The sequence below is a fragment of the Marmota monax genome, unplaced genomic scaffold (genome assembly GCF_021218885.2).
Source record: "Marmota monax isolate L192 unplaced genomic scaffold, Marmota_monax_Labrador192_F-V1.1 WCK01_AAM20220418_F8-fsc00178, whole genome shotgun sequence".
NCBI lineage: Eukaryota > Metazoa > Chordata > Mammalia > Rodentia > Sciuridae > Marmota > Marmota monax.
Genome location: NW_026694501.1, coordinates 2,445,349 through 2,463,944, shown reverse-complemented (window position 1 = coordinate 2,463,944; position 18,596 = coordinate 2,445,349). Strand labels below are relative to the sequence as shown.

At 41.1% G+C, this 18,596-nt stretch overlaps 1 protein-coding gene across 2 annotated transcripts in view; it reads right to left on the bottom strand.

Annotated features, from left to right (window-relative positions):
* The window catches only part of Slc9a2 (solute carrier family 9 member A2), a 91,913-nt gene that overhangs the window by 18,125 nt on the left and 55,192 nt on the right, over window positions 1–18,596 (bottom strand). For both annotated transcript variants that reach the window (XM_046420130.2, XM_046420131.2), the window contains exons 4-7: window positions 17,617–17,834; window positions 16,807–17,009; window positions 5,495–5,584; window positions 4,887–4,957 (exon numbers count right to left, since the gene is read on the bottom strand). In XM_046420130.2, the coding sequence (XP_046276086.1) occupies window positions 4,887–4,957; window positions 5,495–5,584; window positions 16,807–17,009; window positions 17,617–17,834 (582 nt within the window). The remainder of the gene's footprint in view (window positions 1–4,886; window positions 4,958–5,494; window positions 5,585–16,806; window positions 17,010–17,616; window positions 17,835–18,596) is intronic.

The following is an 18,596-nucleotide window of genomic DNA, read 5'->3' as shown; positions in this document are numbered from 1 at the left end:
GGGCTCTAATCCAATATGACAGGTGTCCTTATAAGAAGAGGACATTTGGACATAGTTGCATGCAGAGGGAAGACAAGGTGAAGAGTCAGGGAGAACAACTTCGTCTGCAAGTCAAGGAGATTCCTGGAGCAACCCTGTCCTCACAAGGAACCACCCTAGCTCAGACCTCCACCCCAGAACGGTAAGAAAACTCATTTCTGTTGTTGGAGCCACTTAACTATGTAGCAGGTGCAGGGCACTATTATTCCACATCCACTCTAGCAATAATTTCTGTTGATCTGCATCAAAATACTTAGAGAATCCAACACCCTCTCACCACTTCTAACACCAGTACCAGGGTCCAAGTCCTCTTTCACTGGACGTTCACACTGAATTGTGTACCTAATTGGTGTGCTGGCCTCCTGGTCCTAGGGCCTATTCTCAACACAGAAGACTGAGTGCTCCTGTTAGAATGTCAGTCAAACAGTATGACTTCTCACTTGAATAAAAGCACTGCGGCCTATGAGGCCTTCCAAAATCTGGGTCTGCACCTCTGAGCACTGTGTGCCTCTTCCTCGGCAGCAGCTTCACTAGGGTCCTTTCTGTCTTAGATACTTCCCACCGGCACTCTGGGCCCTTATACTTATTATTCCTTCTATTAGGGATGTCTGTCCCCAGATACCTGAAGAACTCATTCTTACACCTCCTCCAAGTCTCTCCTCAATGGTAATTTTTCTCTATACAGCCTTCCTATCCATCTTTTTATAATTGAACACCCCTTCTCCACCCTCTGCATTTTCTATTTCACTTCCCAGGTGTATCTTTCTACATAGCCTTTATCACTTTCTAACAAGAAAAGTAATTTCTTTATCTTATTTTCTATCTCTTGGCACTAGAATATAAGATCTACATACACAGGGACTTTTGTCTTCTCCTGTTATCACCTGTTCTTAGAAGAGTGTCTGGCACACTATTGATGAGGTATAATAGATCATTTGGTCCCAGTGTCTCCTTGTGTTCACATTTTCTGCCATCTTACCTGAAATGTCATCCTGCCATGGCTTGGTGACATGCCCTGCCTGCTTCCAGCTACTGGACTCTATAATATCATTCCTTTTGATGAATGGGCTATTAGCACATGAGGAGGGAAGAGGAGCCTTCAGATGGGCTTACACACTGAAGCCTGCACACTGTGCTTCCACAGGCCTCACGGGAACATGTGTGCAGAGTGGCACAAAGGTGCAATCACATGAGTGAGCCAGAGTCAACCCACCCCTGTCACATCAGACAAGGGTAGCTAGGATCAGCTGACCACCAGCCAAACCCTTGCAGCATGAGCAAAACCAGCCCAGATCAGCACAGCCCAAACCCAGACCAACTGACTCACAGTCTTGTGACTCATGCACTGTAACAATAAATGAAGGCTGTTTTGAGTAGTTGTATTTTGGCATGGTTTGTTGAGCAACATTATTGTGCCAGCATGTAAGTAAAGCAGCATGCAATAAATGTTCGTTGAGAAAGAAATACATGTGTTACAGTGATCACCATAAACCCGAAGAGGTTTATAGGCACACCTGTGCCATGAAAGGAACAAATGTTAACTCACAATCTTGGCACTGGTCCTTTCTTCTAAATACTGGAGGGCTCTCAATAGGGAAAGGGGAGCCATCCTGAATGGGCTTTGGTACTGACTGGCTACCACACTAAAGGGAGCGCCTATTGTTTCCCAGTTTATTTTGAATTTCATGTTAGGTCCCTGGAGCCAGGATTCCTGACAACAGCACCGCATCTTGAACTTCTTTTATTGTTATTATTGTTTTCGCTTTTTCGCTAGAGATAAGCAAAAGGAAGGACAAGCATTGAGGACAATGGCATTTGATCTATGCTGTGCAGAGATTGTGTATTTTCTCTCTCTCTTCATTTCTGCTTCTTTCATTTATCTGCCAAGTTATACATAGGTGTTCTCTTTCACCATCATTAGAGACCTTTTGCTAAGTCTTAGTAATGTGTTCACCGTGTAACCCTTTCATTTCATTCCCAAAGGATCGAAGACCTCATGAACTCTCTGCCAGGACCACTAGAAATCCAAAGCATAAGGTCTTTGGAGGAAAAAGAAAGAAACCCAACATGCCTAGAACAATCACTTATTTGTGTATGTCCTTTTTAGTCAAATAAATAATTATATATTTTTGAGAGATGAACTCTGAGCACAGTATTAAAAATAACCTGTTTCAGCACCCCCTCTCCCGTACCCACCTACTTCTTTGTTCTGCCTGAGACGCACAGGTATATATGACAATCCAGAAAATCATTTGAAATTTACCTGGGAATAATTGTGCAAGGAAATCTATAAATGTTTACAAAATTATTAAATGAAGTCTATTCACTGCTGAGAAAAGTGTTAGAGAAGGAGAAACTTTACTTTCCAGACATGAGCCAGTTGGCTCGGCTGTCCTTGGCACTCACGGTCCATAGCCTGGCTGCCTGGGGATGTCTGCCTGGGATGACCTTGTGGACCCAGAGACAGTGTCTCTGCCCAAAAACAGGACAGAGGGACTTCCTCTGGCATTCCTTTGCCTGAGTTCCAAACCAAACCCTCACCATCACAGTGTCCATCTTTCCAGGGCCCTGCGGGCTGCTGACCTGAATCTGATGCCTACTCATGTCTATTTTCTTCCCCATCAGGTAGGCAGGAGTGGTAGGAATGGAGAGCCCAATCTTCACTTTGGGTGAGATCCTAACTGTTCTGGGTTACACCTCTCACTCACCTCCTCGGGAGATTACTGATAGGATTCTAGAGAAAGGGAAAAGAATGGTTGGGTAGAAAGGGAGACACTTGGTGGAGAAGAGGCATGGTTACAAAAACAACAGAGAAAGGAGAGAGGAAAGTCAGGTTCTCTGGCTTGGCCCAAGCAAGGACCCATGTACGTGAGGATGGTCCCCCAAATGAGAAGCAGGCTTGGGTAGAGAGACATGGGGCAGATGGGGCAAGTTTTCTGGTTCACCTCTGGCCTCTGAAGTCCTGAATGTTTCCCAGGAGAAATGGCGCTTTTTTCCTGCCTATTTTTACAATGTAGATGGTAGTTTGCTTTATTTTATTACCTTGTGCTCCCATGTGGCTAACGGGGCACTCTCCTCACACATAAACTATCTTTTATTTATGAACTAAGGAAAAGCCCAGGGGACCTTTCTACATTAGTAAACAGAACTGCAAACCTTGTAAAGGTTGTTCTGCCATCTTTATAGTTCATTGTATTGCTTAATTATCTCTGTCCCTGACTCTTCTCTGACTCCTCTCTCTCTCCCTCTCTCTCTCTCTCTCTCTCTCTCTCTCTCTCTCCACACACACACCCACACACACACACCCCTGTTTACTAAGCAGCTGTTTTATTGTCTCTATTATGTTGCACACTTTTAGAGGCCCCAGCCAATATCCTGTCAGCACAGGTGAGCAAACAAAGTCTCAGAAATTCTCTGATGTTAAATTATATACATGGGCAGGTTGACTAACTTTATGTAAATTAGTAGTGGAGAGAAAGTTTTGTTAACAAATTCAGAAGAAAAAGGCAAGAGAGATCCTCCAAATATAGTTTAGAATATTGTTCTTCTGTCTTCAGGGTCCAGATTCCATGATACTTCCTTCAAAAGTCTTATCCAGCCAGCGATATGCTTATAAATGTTCCACAAACTGCTCTATGAAGAAAGGTGCCTACTTATAACATCGTCAGATCCATGATGTGAGCTCTCCAAAGCATCCATCCTGGTGGCACCATATGTGCAGAGGGGAGGCCACACACCTGGTGATCTCCTGCTCGCTGGTGAGGGCTGGCTCCTGGACCCTACTCTCCCCCGCTCTGCTGTCACGACTCATCGATACTTCGTGACCCCATGTCTCTGCTTTTCAATTTAAACTACTGCATCAGTCTAATTCTGCCGGGCTAGTCTACCTTTCCACTACAACTGTAAGAACTATGAAGACAGGACTATAAATCCACCACAGAACCATTTACAAAAAAAGTCAACTCTGTGTGCATGCATGCATGTGTGTATGTGTGTGACATACAGAAACATATGCAATCTTTCATCTAATTGAAGCCTTTAAAATATTTTGAATATTTGTGATTTCTACTAGTTTATTTACATCCTAGGTGCTCTAAATCTCTGCATTCAACAAAGTCTCACTGTGCGGCTGAATGGCAGTAACAGAAACCCTGTTGTTTGGACAGTAAACTGAGGGGCACATTACCACTGAGCTATGTCACCAGATCATTTCATTTTTCACTTTGCAACAAGATCTTACTAAGGCTGGCCTCAAATTCATGATCCTATTTCCTCAACCTCTCCAGTCACTATTATTATAGGCGTCCACCATCAGACCTGGCAGTAACTCCTATTATTAACAGATAGCCTGCATTCCTCAGCCTCCTTTACAGAGGAATGGCCATACACCAGGGTCCTAGTCATTTGATAAAAGTAGAGAAATTGTGACAGCTTCTGATAGCTCTGTTGAGGAGTCAGATAGCAGATGTGCTCTTTCTTTCTTTATGCAGTCTAGAATAGCTGATACCAAAGTACCAATTCTTGTCCAATAAGCAAATGTAGAAATGGAGGCCACTTTTGGTGTCTCGGCTGGTCAAAAGGATCCCGGGATCCTGAGGAAACTACGGAGTGGAACTCATCTATTAATAGCCCACCTCTGGCAACTGATATAAGAGAAATAAGCATCTACTTTGTTTAAGCTATTACTACCTATTCTTCCACATCTGTTATAGTTGAATTTTATCTGAAAGGACACACCATGCACAATATAATAAATATTTGCAACCCTGAAAATTGACACAAGTCAAAATATTCTGCTTCCAGAGTGACCCAGAGCCATTTCATAACACAATGACTCATGACCTTACTTGTCTCTCCAAAAGTTGTGACCCCAATGTCCACAAACGTCTTCAATGCCAGTCTTCACATGATCAAAAAACTAAAACAGAAAAAGCAGGCTAATTGATTAGCTATTACCTGAAGTCAGCAATTTTTAATTTATAATCATGACTAAACTGCAATGACCCTAACAGTTGTTGTTTCTTATTGTTGGTTTATTTTTCTGAAAGCAATAAAACCAACAATTTGTCTTCCAATCAGAGGGGATGTTGGTTATATCAATATTAAGCAATTACTATTTCAATTATTTTGATCATCATAAGAGTTTGTTCATAAGTTTGAAAAATATGAAAAATGACAATAATTGTCAAAATGGTAAAAAGTGTGTAGAAACATTTTTAGATTGAAGGAAGTAAAGAGGGAGTTTCTTGCGCCCTCTGTTGATACAGGAGTTTAGCAAGCTGGCTTGGAGATGCCATCGTGGGATTATGATTATTATTATGCTCCCACGCAGACCTGCTCCAGGCCTGGCACCCTTCCTTTCTTCTGCAAATGAGCAATTCGGTGTCAAGTTGTTTTAATGATTCAAATATTTCTTTCTTTGTTCATGTAAGTGTTACACTTCATCAGCACCTACCCGGCAGTGGATTTCTTCACTGACAGCTTGCTGCTTCTTATTAGATCTCTTAACATCAAGAAACTCCACCAGTGGCCGGATGGTTATCCCCTACAAAGAAAAAAAAATATGTGAACCTTCTTATAAAATAAAATTAAAAATTCAATAACAACTCCTCCTAAATTTTGATGACCAATAACAAAATGTATTTTGCTGCCACAATTAAAAAAAAAAGTAAATGGAACATTTTGTTATTTTTTTCTTCCTTTTTGACAGCTGGCTTATTTTTGGAAGACAATGTCCTAACACAAAAGAATAGATTAAAATGGAAGAAATGATAATAATTCTAAGAAATACTAGAGTATTATCCAGTTTGGAAGAATCACCTACTTCTTGTATGGTCCACAGAAATACTTCAACAATTCTTTCATTTGCTTATTTATCAAGACAATTTTAACTAAGTTCCTACTGCATCCATGCCAGGGGCTTGGGCATTTGGAACACAGTGATTAACAGTTCAGTAGCTCAGCTCTGAGACTTTGGAGTCTAATACAAAGTCAGATCTATCCAACAGCAGCTAAAGCAGGGAAAGAGGAATGAGAAAGAGAACACAGGCCAGGGGGTCAAGGAATGCTTTATACAGAGAAGCACTCAACAGGAGTGTTGGAAGTATCTCTAAGCAGTGACCTCAGGAAGGCCAAGGGCCAACACTGGTGAGGGGCATGAAGTAAATCTGGGCATGTTCATGGATGAACTTGTGAAATGGAAAGAATAATCAGCTCTTCAGTAAAAAAAAAAGAAAAAAGAAAAAGAAATTCCCTAATGTGTCCAAAGTTTTCTACCACAGTGTGACAGCGAATATCTCAATTAATGATAGAACAGTGAAAGCATTTCCATGAGAGAGCTCCCTGTCTGCCATTTAGCACAGTTCTGCATGTCCCAGTCCATTCAACAAGAACAGGCAAGGAAGGGGTAGATAAGAAGATTTTTGTTGCTATAGAGGATGATCTACTTTTCTGTCCACAAAATGAAGATAATCCTTTTTCATTTAAAAATAACAAGAAAGATTTAAAAAGTGATGAATACATAATGAACTTGCATGATCCATTCCATATACTTATTTAAAGATGTAAAAGAATATGTATTAGCAATGAAAAAAAAGTAAAACCAGGACATATTAGTATACAATAATATGTTAAATATATTAGTATGTTATAAAGATAGTAAGCACACACACACACATTAGATACATGTGTATGTGTGCATGTCTGTGAATATAGATTTGGATATACACGAATCCTATAACAAACACATAAACTCTTATGAAGCAAACTATAACATTTAAAGGATATTTGAAAGATTTGAGTGTAAGAAAAAGGCATATACAGTTCCTAGATAGGATAACAATATTCTGATGACAAATTGCTTCTCAATTATCATATTTATGCAATGTAATTCCAATACTATATTGACAAGGATTTTTAACAGAATTTGAGAAATTGATTTTAAATTAACCTGAAAGAGTAAATGTAATCAGAAAATTGTAGAAAAAGGAGGGTGAGGGGGGAATTTACAGATACAGAATGAATCACTAGCCATATACCTAAAAGTATGTGACAAGGCACCAAAGTAGGGCAGTTGGGGAGGCAGTGAGAGAGGGGGTGCAGGAAGTCTGCTTAGGCTCTTGCTCCATGGGTAGAGGAGAGGAAGGAATATTGAGTTTGCGGGAGGGGAGTGGAAGACACAATAAGGTCTAATCCATAGCATTTTGATTTCTTTCTTAAAAGTCCACATGTCTTTAAGAATGCATTTGACAATGTAAACACACATACACACAACTTTCTTTCTTTTTGTTTTTTTTTTTGCGGGGGCTGGGGGGATACCAGGGATTGAACCCAGGGGCACTTAACCACTGAGGCACATCCCCAGCTTGTTTTTTAAATTATTATTTGTTTCATTTTGAGACAGGGTCTCAGTACGTTGCTCAGGGCCTCACTAAGTTGCTGAGGCTGGCTTTGAACTGGCAATCCTCTGCTTCAGCCTCCCTCCCGAGATGTCGGATTATAGGTGGGCACCACCACACCCAGCACACACACACACTTTTAAAAGGAGGTCCTAGGTTTTGTTCCATCCATCCAGCTCTGGGCATTTTTCAGCTTACTTTCATTTCAACTTTCTGAAAGGCAAAGTGACCTTGGCCAAATTTGGCAATTTGTGTTCTACTTGTATTCCAGTCCACTACTTTGCAGTAACAGGAAGTAATAACAGCTTCCAATCAACACACATTCTGTCATTTTTAATTGATGTAAATTAAAATGGGCCTAAACATGTGGCTTTCAGAGACGGCTGAGATCGCTGAGTTGCATATTCCAAAAGGCCACTTGCATGATAATAATTCAAGGAAAAGTCAAGAGAATGCAGGCAACTTTGAAACTTGTACAATATCTTTTACACTAACTGCCGCTTCCCATGTTTGTCTCCCTATCAGTGTTCAGTTAGTAAAGAACAAGTGAGTGTCCAGTGTTTGGAAATACAGAGAATAAAAATAAAAGATAGGGTGTGCATATATAAATATGGAGCAATAAATCCCACCATATGTACAACTGTAATACACCAATAAGAAATATGGAAAAATACCATTGAGTACAGTGGTGCACACCTTTCATCCTAGCAGCTGGGGAGGCTGAGTCAGGAGGATCAAGAGTTCAAATCCAGCTTCAGTAAAAGTGAGGTGCTAAGCAACTCAGTGAGACCCTGTCTCTAATAAAATACAAAAATGGCTGGGGTTAAGTGTCCCTGAGTTCAATCCATGGTACCCCCTAAAATATATATATATATATATATATATATATGGAAAAAAAACCCAGACAGGGCCCATGCCCAGTCCCAATTTTCACATTGCTTTCTTCCACTAGACAGATAATCTGGAAGTCAATGTGCTAATTGAATAAGTCACAGCTCATCAACTCCAAGAAGGAAGTGTGGATACCACCCAGATCAACTCAGGTTTCTAAAAGTATGACATAGTTAAGTTTATCATTAATAAGCATACAAATGTGAGCTTGTGTAGAGTTCCTTTTAATATCTGCCCCATCTCCTTGAATAATTTACAGCTGTCACTGTATGTTGCCTTCTCTCCCCTCTTCCTTTCCTTCCTCCTTCTGTCCAATGGAGGCAGAAGACATGGCATTTGTGGATGCCACTTTTAGCTAAGCTGACTGTTATAGTCTAGGAACCAGGATCTCTGGTGGGGAGGAAGTGAGAGAAATACAAACACACACAAACCAAAAACATAGGTAACCTTTGACAAAGCACCTTATTTGATCACCGTGGAACATTTTTAGTTAAGTCAACTGGAGAGCAATTTGATAAGGCTTAGAAAAGTAAGTTAAATTTTCTCCTGTTCATTTGGCTTTGGCACAGTCAACATCATACCTTACAGGCAGGATGAACTGTGAGACTCACTGGGCAGCAGTGCAGGAGAATAATAGGGAGGTGAGATTTGTTTTCCCTCTGGTTCTGTCTCTGCTTTCCTCCTACTCTACATTCCTCTGCTTACATTAATGTGATGGAGAAAGAAAGAAAGGGGAAAAACAAACAGTTGTGTGGTTAAAATGAGCATTCATTTGGTGTGTTCTTTGGTGAGGGGATGAATTATTGTTTTGGAAATCAAACAACAAAGGATGAGGAGAAACTGCCTTCTACCTCCTTGCAGACTTAGCAGTCCATTCCCAGAAAAACTTGAAGAAACTATATTCATTTATTTTAGAATGTCCCTACCATTGCTAACCTATCTTACATAAGACTTGATCACAAAGATTTCAAAACCAGTTGCCCAACAGCATTGTTTGAGAATGGCATACGTGGAATAAGAATCATAGAGGGTTGGAGCATGTGTCCCTGGCCCCTGGTTGTTGGTCTTTGAGCACTCACCACCCTGCACAGTGGTGACCTGTAGGACATCCATCTTCTCCTAAACCACTTCTTTTACTGTATCACTGTATTTAAATAGGACTTATACTTTGAAAAAAAAAAAAAACTAAAACAAAGCCATCTTTTGACAGACATGCTCCTCTGCTCACTATCCCTTTCTCTGCCAGACTTCCATGAAATTTCCAGTATCATCTTTCTCCAACGTCTCTCTTGTTCTTCTTGAACCCCATCAGTGGAGTTTCACCCTCACCATCCAGGACCCCTAAGGGTCCTTGTGAAGGGGCTGCTCCTCCCCACATTGCTGTCTCCCACAGTCCACTCTCCATTCACTCTTTGCTTGAACTCATAGCTGCTTTGGCAGAGTTTCTAGAACCTTCTCGAACACTTCCTTCAGTAACGCTGCACCACCCCCTCCTGCAGCTAGTTCTTTACTATTCCCTTTGTTCAATCTCCTCCTTGCAACCTAGCTCACCAAGGTTCTCAACATCTTCTCAATTCTCCAATATTGCAGGGTTTCAGGGTTCAGTCCCCAGTGCCTCTTTTGTATACTCCCTCTCCATCATTTGCTGAATGATTTCTTCCAGACCCAGGCTTTCAAAGCTGCGTATAGACAGATGGATTCCCAATTTACATTTCCCACTCTGGCTTCTCCCATAAACTCCAGGCTTATGCACACTTGCCTATTCAACATCTCTTCCAATGGGTACACATCTAAGATTCAACACTGGATTTTCCTTCAAACTCAATAGCGCCCTCAGTATTTTCCACCAAATTAAATGCCACATTCTTTATTTGATTGCTCAGTCAAAAATACTAGGAAACTTATTGTTCTTCTCACTTCCTAAATTATTCACCTACATCTTTCCATTTTAAAAATGCCTAATTATTTTGCTTATCTTATTATTGGAGTAGAATAAATTATTCTGAACTCTGTGGAATTCTACCTAGTAGTGGTATGTTCATTAAATAAAGGGACAGTGTCATCATGAAATAATATATATGACATATGAAAAGCACATTTGAAGGTCCTCACAATGTTTATAAACTAGTGGGCATCATCCTTTCAGTTTGAGAGGTTAAATTAAAAAAAAAAAGTTTATTTAATTGTCAGGATACCACAAGCCCTGAGTCCCCTATGTTTTTGTAGGGGGCACTGAGAATCACCACTTTTTACCTGGGCCATTTCTCAGGGTTGTAAGCAAGGAGCAACACTGAAAGATAAAGTAAATAGATCCCTACGTTCAGGGTCCACCTCCTGTAATGTAGCCTTATATGAGCAAACATTCATCCTGAACACTCTGTCACTTGCATGGGATCAGAGGCTATGGATGACTGACACAAGGCCACACAAAGATTCTGGCTTTCACCAGGAGTAATAAAGTCTTTTGTCTCTGACCCAGGAGACTTGTAACTTTTACCATCATCTATAAAGCAGTAATACGATAACTTGTTAGCCTGCATGCTTCATGCACAATTATTTACAGTAAATTACATCACAAATCTGCAATGGTGGCCAAAAGAGACTATAATCTCTTGAATCCCAGTGGATTAACTGTGATTTTTTTATTTAGTATATTAACTTGTAGAAAACCATGGATTTATGGAATTCTGTTGCTCTGACATGTGTCTACAGTGATTAACTAAGTAATAAATAATAAGTAATACTAAGTAATACTCTATTTTTCCTTCCAAATAAAAGCATATCAAAAGAAGTTAATTTTCCTTTCTTCCAATACTATTTTACTTAATGTTGCATATTAAAACATAGCAAATCACAAGATTAAAATCCTGTGTCCAGTGTTGCACTTGACATGCATATTCTGTATATCCATACACTACCTGAGAGAGAAGTTCCATTAAAGATCTTTCATAGCAAAGTAAACTGAGGGCCACAGGGACTATTACGACCAACACCAGATTTCAGATCAGATTGGTCTTATTCCAAAATCTGTGCTTTGTATTCTGCACTCTACCTTCCTTAATTTTTAATATAATTTTAAAATGTGAGAAACAGCTTATATTTTATTAAAAAAACACCACCAACACTACCAAACATCTAAGGAATCAGAATTGTTTACTCATGCAATATTCCACCAGCAAAACTGTATCCTGATAACATGATAATGTGTTATTCAAATTAGCAACGTGATCCAAGCAATGCTTAAATTCTCATGACAGATTTATGATATAAAATAATAAACCATGTATCACACGAAATTCTACTTTTAAAGACATGCTAACTCAACAACACTGAGGTCAGAGGAGCTTATCCTTTAAGAAATACAACAACAACAACAAAAGGCAGAAAACACATCTTAAAGATGAACAATAAGTCCATCAGCATAAAAACTGTCATTTGAAAAAACAATACAAAATTCTTCCTTGAAAGGCAAAATTTTATGTATGGATTTATAATTAGTTATTCTTACCATATCGGTAATCTATTATTTCCCTCCAACTTCTTTCACTGAGTTCCTTAATTATTGATGTGTTCTGGAGGGTAAAATGTGTATATTTGTGTGTGTGTGCGCGCACATGTCTAAGCAAAGCTTCCGGTGTATGTGGAACTAAGCCATTTCTCTTTTCCCTGGACATCAAAATGAGTTTGGTTGAGCAATCCTTCCACCCAATCAAAGGAAAGACACATGAGCACATATGTAAGCTCCAAACACTGACCTTCAAATTGTTCCACCTCTGAAGGATTAACTTGACCTGTTCACAATACCGAATCCAGCCAATACAGCTCAACCATCCCTTCTATTTTTCTGTGAGGGCCTTTACCCACCTTCATTCTTCTCTTCCTTTCTACCTCCTCCTCTCCTCTCTATACTTGGAGAAGACCAGGTTCCCACATCACTGGGAGCAGGTGGACCATCTCCCATGAACTCCCTGGCTTCTCACTTCCCACTGTCCCTCCTCCCACATGCCCTAGGCTTTCTGCATGGTATAAGAGTTACAGAATCCGTTTAGGGTTATCCTTGATTCTTCCAAGACAAACAGGAATTCATCTACTTCTTTCCGTCTCTCTCACGACTACAGAAGGCCAAATCATCATCATTTCTCACCTGGACTACCACCGTGCAAGCCACCCCAGTTAGTCTCACTGCTTCTATTTTTGTCTCCTATAATTAATTCATTCTCTCATCAAACAGCCAGTGGTATCTTTTTAAAACATGTCACTCTTCTGCTTCCAATCTTTCTCATCACTCCTCAATTAAAACCACATTGCCCACCTCACCCTCCAAAGCTCAGTAATGCATGCCTTCCTCTGGCTTTCAATTGTACTCGCTCACTACTCGGTTGGTTCCTTATGTCTATTCCATGAGTTTTCCATGCTAGAGCTTTGTGTCAGCTCTTTCTTCTGCCTGGAATGCTCTTGGCTCAGGTCCTAGTTGACTCCATATCTTTCATATCTCAGATTAATCATCACCTCCACAGGAAGGCATTTGCAAACCTGATCTACATGCCCAATACATTATGTCCTTGACAGCAGAAATTTTGCATGTTTCTTTTGAGTATCAGCAACCAGTCCAGTGCACAGTGCACATAAAAGTTTAGACCAATCCTACCTGAAGCACTGTCTGCTAATTGATGCTATTCCATGGAGAGCACTGGTCTTCAAACTATTTGTTATTAGTTGGTGATGATATCAACAAAGAAACATCACCTCTATTAGGTTAGTTATTTTAAAACTAAGCTTATTTATCACATTAATACTTAAATATAAATAAATACGGCATTCATTCAAAGTGGGTATACAGAAATGTAATATGGGCAAGCAGTATTTCACCTATATTTCTGTTTAACACCCAAATCCAAATAGGCAAAAAATCAGGAGTATAACAGTGACACCCTACATTAATCACTGTATACACATTTCATAAATAATATTACACATTTCGCAATACTTTTTTCCTTATGCAATTTTTTTCTGATTATAAAAACATAACTTATGTCTAATAAACCTAACTAAAAAATTTAAGCTCCTATGCTTTATTGTCCTGTCTTGAATTCTATCTTTCTCTGAAGTCACATTTGTCATATTTTCCGAATGTCTAAGGCCACAATGATGGGGATAGGAGGACTAGTTTTGCACTGCAGGCATATGAAAAGCACTCGTGTAGATGACCATGGCTTGACCTCCCCTTGACTGAGTTCCAGTCTCACTAGACTGACATGATTCTATTTTTGCATTTGGTACTGGTATTTGACAGTCTTGGTTTGTGAGGATGGAGAAGAGACCCGAAGCCCTGAATACCTTGCTGGACTCACTGTGCACCGAGGCAGCAGATCTAGGAAGAGGAGGTGGTCAGTCGCTCCTGAGGGGTCTTTCCCTTCAGGCATGCTATTAAGGAGGATTAAAATACTCAAAGAAAAATGGATTCCTTCACAATCCTGCCTCTGGCAAGATGTGAGAGTAGCAAGTTGGATGGCCTGTTACAAAGGTCCTATGAACTTTGAAGATAAAAGATGAAGACAAGGAGTGTGTCTCCCTTGGATACGCAGAAAGGCTCCGTGGTATTTCATGAGTTTAGGAAGAGGATTCCAACCACTCTGGGAGATTTGAACAAAAATAATTACACATAACAATAGATGAAACTACAGTCAGTGCCACAGAACATTTGGTCCACAACAGGTCAAATATGTAAGAGTTGCTCTATAAGATTACCATGGAGCTGAACTATTCCTGTTCCAGGGACAACATAGCAGTAGTGACATCATAGCTCAGCCACTACTCATGTGTTTGATGGTGGTGTCAACAAACCTACTACGCTGCCAATCATAGGTAACATGGCACCTACACCCATGCTCAGTACCACACATGGTACTTGATAATAATAAACAACTGCCACTGGTTTACTTATTTTCTACACTATACCTTTTATCATTATTTTAGAATACACCCCCTCTGCTTTTTTGAAAAAAAAGTTAACTATAAAACAGCCTCAGGCAGGTCCTTCAGGGGGGATTGTAGAAGAAGGCCGGTGTTACCACAGAAGGTCACAGCTCCATGTGGGGTATTACCCCTGAAGACCTTCCAGTGGGACAAGATGTACAGGTGGGAGACAATGATATTGATGATCCTGAACTTGTGTAAGCCCAAGCAGATGGGTGTGTTTGTGTTTTAGTTTAACAAAAATGTTTTGAAATTAAAAATATGTAACACCACATGGCCTTGGTGTATAAAAGGCAGGACCATCTGGGTTTGTGTGAACATCATCGAACTTCATAGATGAAATATCCTAACATTGCCTTTCTCAGAGTGTGTTTCCATCATTCACTGACTCATATACTATTCACCATCACCTGGTAAGTGCTATCTTCTCTCAGTAATGACACTAAAAAGTAAAGAACCTGGTCTATGCAGCGAATCCTGGGCCCTACTTTAAGCCTGTAAGTCATTTACAATGTGAGTGCTGGGGTCAGTCTGTTTCTGTCTGGAAGACAGCTTGCTTAGCAGGAGGTAACACTCGTCTCCACCTCAGAGAATTTTTGAGGATGAACTGAGATGTGCACACAAGAGAATCTTGTCTGAGAGCCTGCCACCCAGTCACTGAAGGACCCAGCACCACAAAGGTGTGAATGTCAGGGACAGTAATGGAAAGTGGTTATCTTCTCAACTCAGGCAAGGGTCTCCCCAGGGATCCTTCCCCAGGACTCATGGGGCTCACTGTGCTTGCTCACTGTTGAGAGGTAGGAGTCAATGAAGTATGGACTTGCTTTTGGAGAACTGACTAACGGGAAGGAGGGGAGCCATGGTGTGTTACCATATTGAGCATGTACTACACACCAGACTCTCCAGCAGGCACTTCCTTTAGGGTTAAAAACCAAACTGCTTTTTCTTCTAGTGACTGCTCTGCTTTCTACTGACTATGTAAAGTTGGCAAGATAACATGACCTCAGTTTCAACGTCCCACTCTACAAACTAGGGATAATGAGCTCCCAGAGTGCACACTATGGAATTGCTACAAAGGTTAAACGGGTTAATACATAAGATGCTTAAGTCTGACATAGGCACCTAGGAGGCATTCTGTGACTATTAATAAAAGTAAAAAGGAAAGTTAACAAAAAAAATAAAAAAGAAAAAAAAATGTGCCTTTCCTCCTTCCTCAAAGATGGCTTGGAGTCAGTCTGCTTATCGGCTTCCCTCTTCTCCCCAATGTCTTAAGGTTGGGCCATCTCAGGGACCAATCCTTATCCTTCTTTTTTGGTCTCTTCAACATACATTTTCACTTTCTTGACAATCACATCGAGTCTTCAAATCCCATCTGCTAATGACTGATCTCTTCCCTAAGCTTTGCCCATTCAGCATGTCCACTGGTAGGACTCTCAGACACCCCTAACCCAGCATGCCCATAACTGAACCAGAAACCTGCTGCTACTGTCTCTTCCCCTTCTCACCTGAGCAAGACCATCCTTCTAATTCCTCAGGCCACACTCCTGAAGTCATCTGTGCCTTCTCCTTCCCTCACACCCACAACAGTCCATGAGGGTACTTGGCAGTATCCATCTCCAGAACACATTCTAGGACATCACCACTTCTCACCAGCTCTCTTGCCACCACCAGGGCCTGCCTGATGTCTGACTTGGCCTCCACCATGGATCTCCCACGTCTACCCTTTCCTCTTGGTAGACTACTCTCAACACAAAATTAGTGTTTACAAAATTAGTCAAAACACACCAACTTCTGCATAGTACCACCCAATGGCTTCCAGAGAAGGGCCACGGAAGTTAGAGTGACCCTAGCAGCCCTGAGTGATCCGGGACTCCAGAATCTTCTTCAGCTTATACCAGGGACATAAGTTCTTCAGGGATAGGATTTTCTTACACCTTGCTCATGGGCAGATCCTAAGCTCCCAGAGCACTGCAGGGCACACAGTCAGAAACTAATAAATACTGACTGAATACGTAGCTGCAAAATATAATCTCCTGAGAGCTGGCATATTGATGAACTCATAAGGTCAGGCCCAGGACACAGGCCCAGCACACTGGTTGTTCCCGGCGTTAAACTCACATTCACCCAGTCCTCTGTCTTGGGAGAAGCAGTGAGCAGCAATCAACTCCTGTCCAATAGCTGTTGGAAGGTCACCATGCACAACCAGCATCTGAGGGGTAATTTACTAGGTCAGAAGTAAAGCAAATGACTGGGATTAGGAAGTGCAGTTCCTAAGTTTCCAGTAGTAAGCTGAGCTCACTTAGCTGAGTTTCCTTAAATAACCATTCTTCTGTGAAGGCCAAGTGACCAAATTGGACTCTTGTCACTCCCCTGGACCATCCGGTGATATGAACCCAGATGGGAAATATCATTTTCCCTCCTAACATGATCACCAAAGCCTCAACACACTTTGCAAAGGGAGAGATTTTTTTTTTCTCTTTTTGGAAGAAAGCACTGGACTCACCAGGATGAAGACAGTGAAGAATATGACCACAATGGCAGCTGTAATGAACAGCTTCTTCCGGGGGAACACGGCGGCCGGGAGGAGAAACACCAGAGCAAAGCAGATGGCGCCTCGGAGCCCTCCATAGGCAATGATGAACTGATCCTTGAAGGTCAGGGGAATGGTCCGGAACCAGTTAATGACCTGAGTTAGGACAAAGACACCTACGAAGAAAGACAACCCAAAAGGAATTGGAGTGAGGTCAGGATGTGCCAGTGTGTGGACTTGGCTTGTTTTCTGTGTCTGTGACAGAACCAAGTATTTAAGAGTCAGCCTCGAGGCCTTTCCCCTTTTCCTGTCTGAGGAGCACTCCTAGGTTCTTGGCTCTGGCTCTTATCACTCCAAGTGAAGAGGGGAAAATGTGGAATCACAGAAGCCAAGGGAGACGAATTTGACTTACAGCAAAGCCACGAAGTTACTTGGGGAAGAAAAGAATGTACAAGGAAGGAGGAGAGGAGAGAGGAGGAGAGGAAGAAAGAGATGAGGAAGGAGAAGAAGAGGAGGAAGGAAGAGAAACAAGAGGAAGAGAAGAAAAAAGAAAAGAAAGAGGAAGGAGGAGAAAGGAAAAGAAGAGAGAGAGAAGATAATGGAGATGAGGGGGGAGAAGAGAAGGAGGAGGAGGAGAAGAAAGAGGAGTAGAGAGCAGTATATAAGGAAGAAGAGGAAACAAAGAAGATGAAGCCACAGCTGTAGCACACAGGGAGGGACCAGAAGAAAGCCCCATTGTGTCAGTGTCCCTGGATGTTTGTAGAGCAAACAAGGGCTCATTACCCAGCGCTCGCCAGATCAGACAGAAGGCCAGGGTGAAGCAGACAAAGGCCCAGTTCCACTCATGGTTCTTCCCAACCGTGGACACGCCCATGAAGATGAAGATCAAGGTCTCGCTGACACTGCTCAGCATCTTCATGAAATACTTGATGGTCGTGTAGGACTTTTGAGATACATTTTCTTCCACATACTTATTCATCGTCATGGCGCAAGCTGTGATTCTAAATGAGAGGATACAGCTTCTGTTTAGAAATGACAAGGATCCTAATCCACATACCAGAGTGGACACCAGAGAGCTGAATTAGCATTTGACCCTCTACCCATGACCACAGGATCACTGATTGATTTTTATGAGTGAATGTGATTTGCATATGAACTTTGTAAATACGATGATCCCCGGAAATGTTCATTAATACCAAGACTGGAACCATCCTGCTCCGTCCAGTTTGCTCATCACCTCAGACTCCTCACCCAAATACACACTTCCAAAGGTCCTTAAGCATCAGCACATCAGCATCTCTCCTTTTAAGCCTCAAATGAAACAAGTTCAAAATAAATCTGAAACCCATTATTTTCCTATAATAACAATTTCTTCTCTTAAACTCTATTCCTCTATTATCCAAAGTCCTAAACTATTGCATAAGATCCCAAACTTGCAGTTGGAGTCTCACTGGCCTTCTCTTCTGCACACCTCCTCATATGATTGGGTTCCTGTTGTTCTTGATTCTTCAACCTGAATATCTCTTGGACTCACATTTTTTTTTTAATCCCAACACCAACATTTTGGGTCTCATTTCTGTGTTATCTATTATATCTACTACTGTGAGATTCAAAATGTCTAATAGGCTCTGGGAATTCCTAAAGGAAAGAAATTATTTTGCTTTTTTTCCCCCAGAATTTGGTTCCAAAACTTGGGGATCCTTTTTTTGTTTTTAAGAGAGAGAGAGAGAGAGAGAGAGAGAGAGAGAGAGAGAATTTTTTTA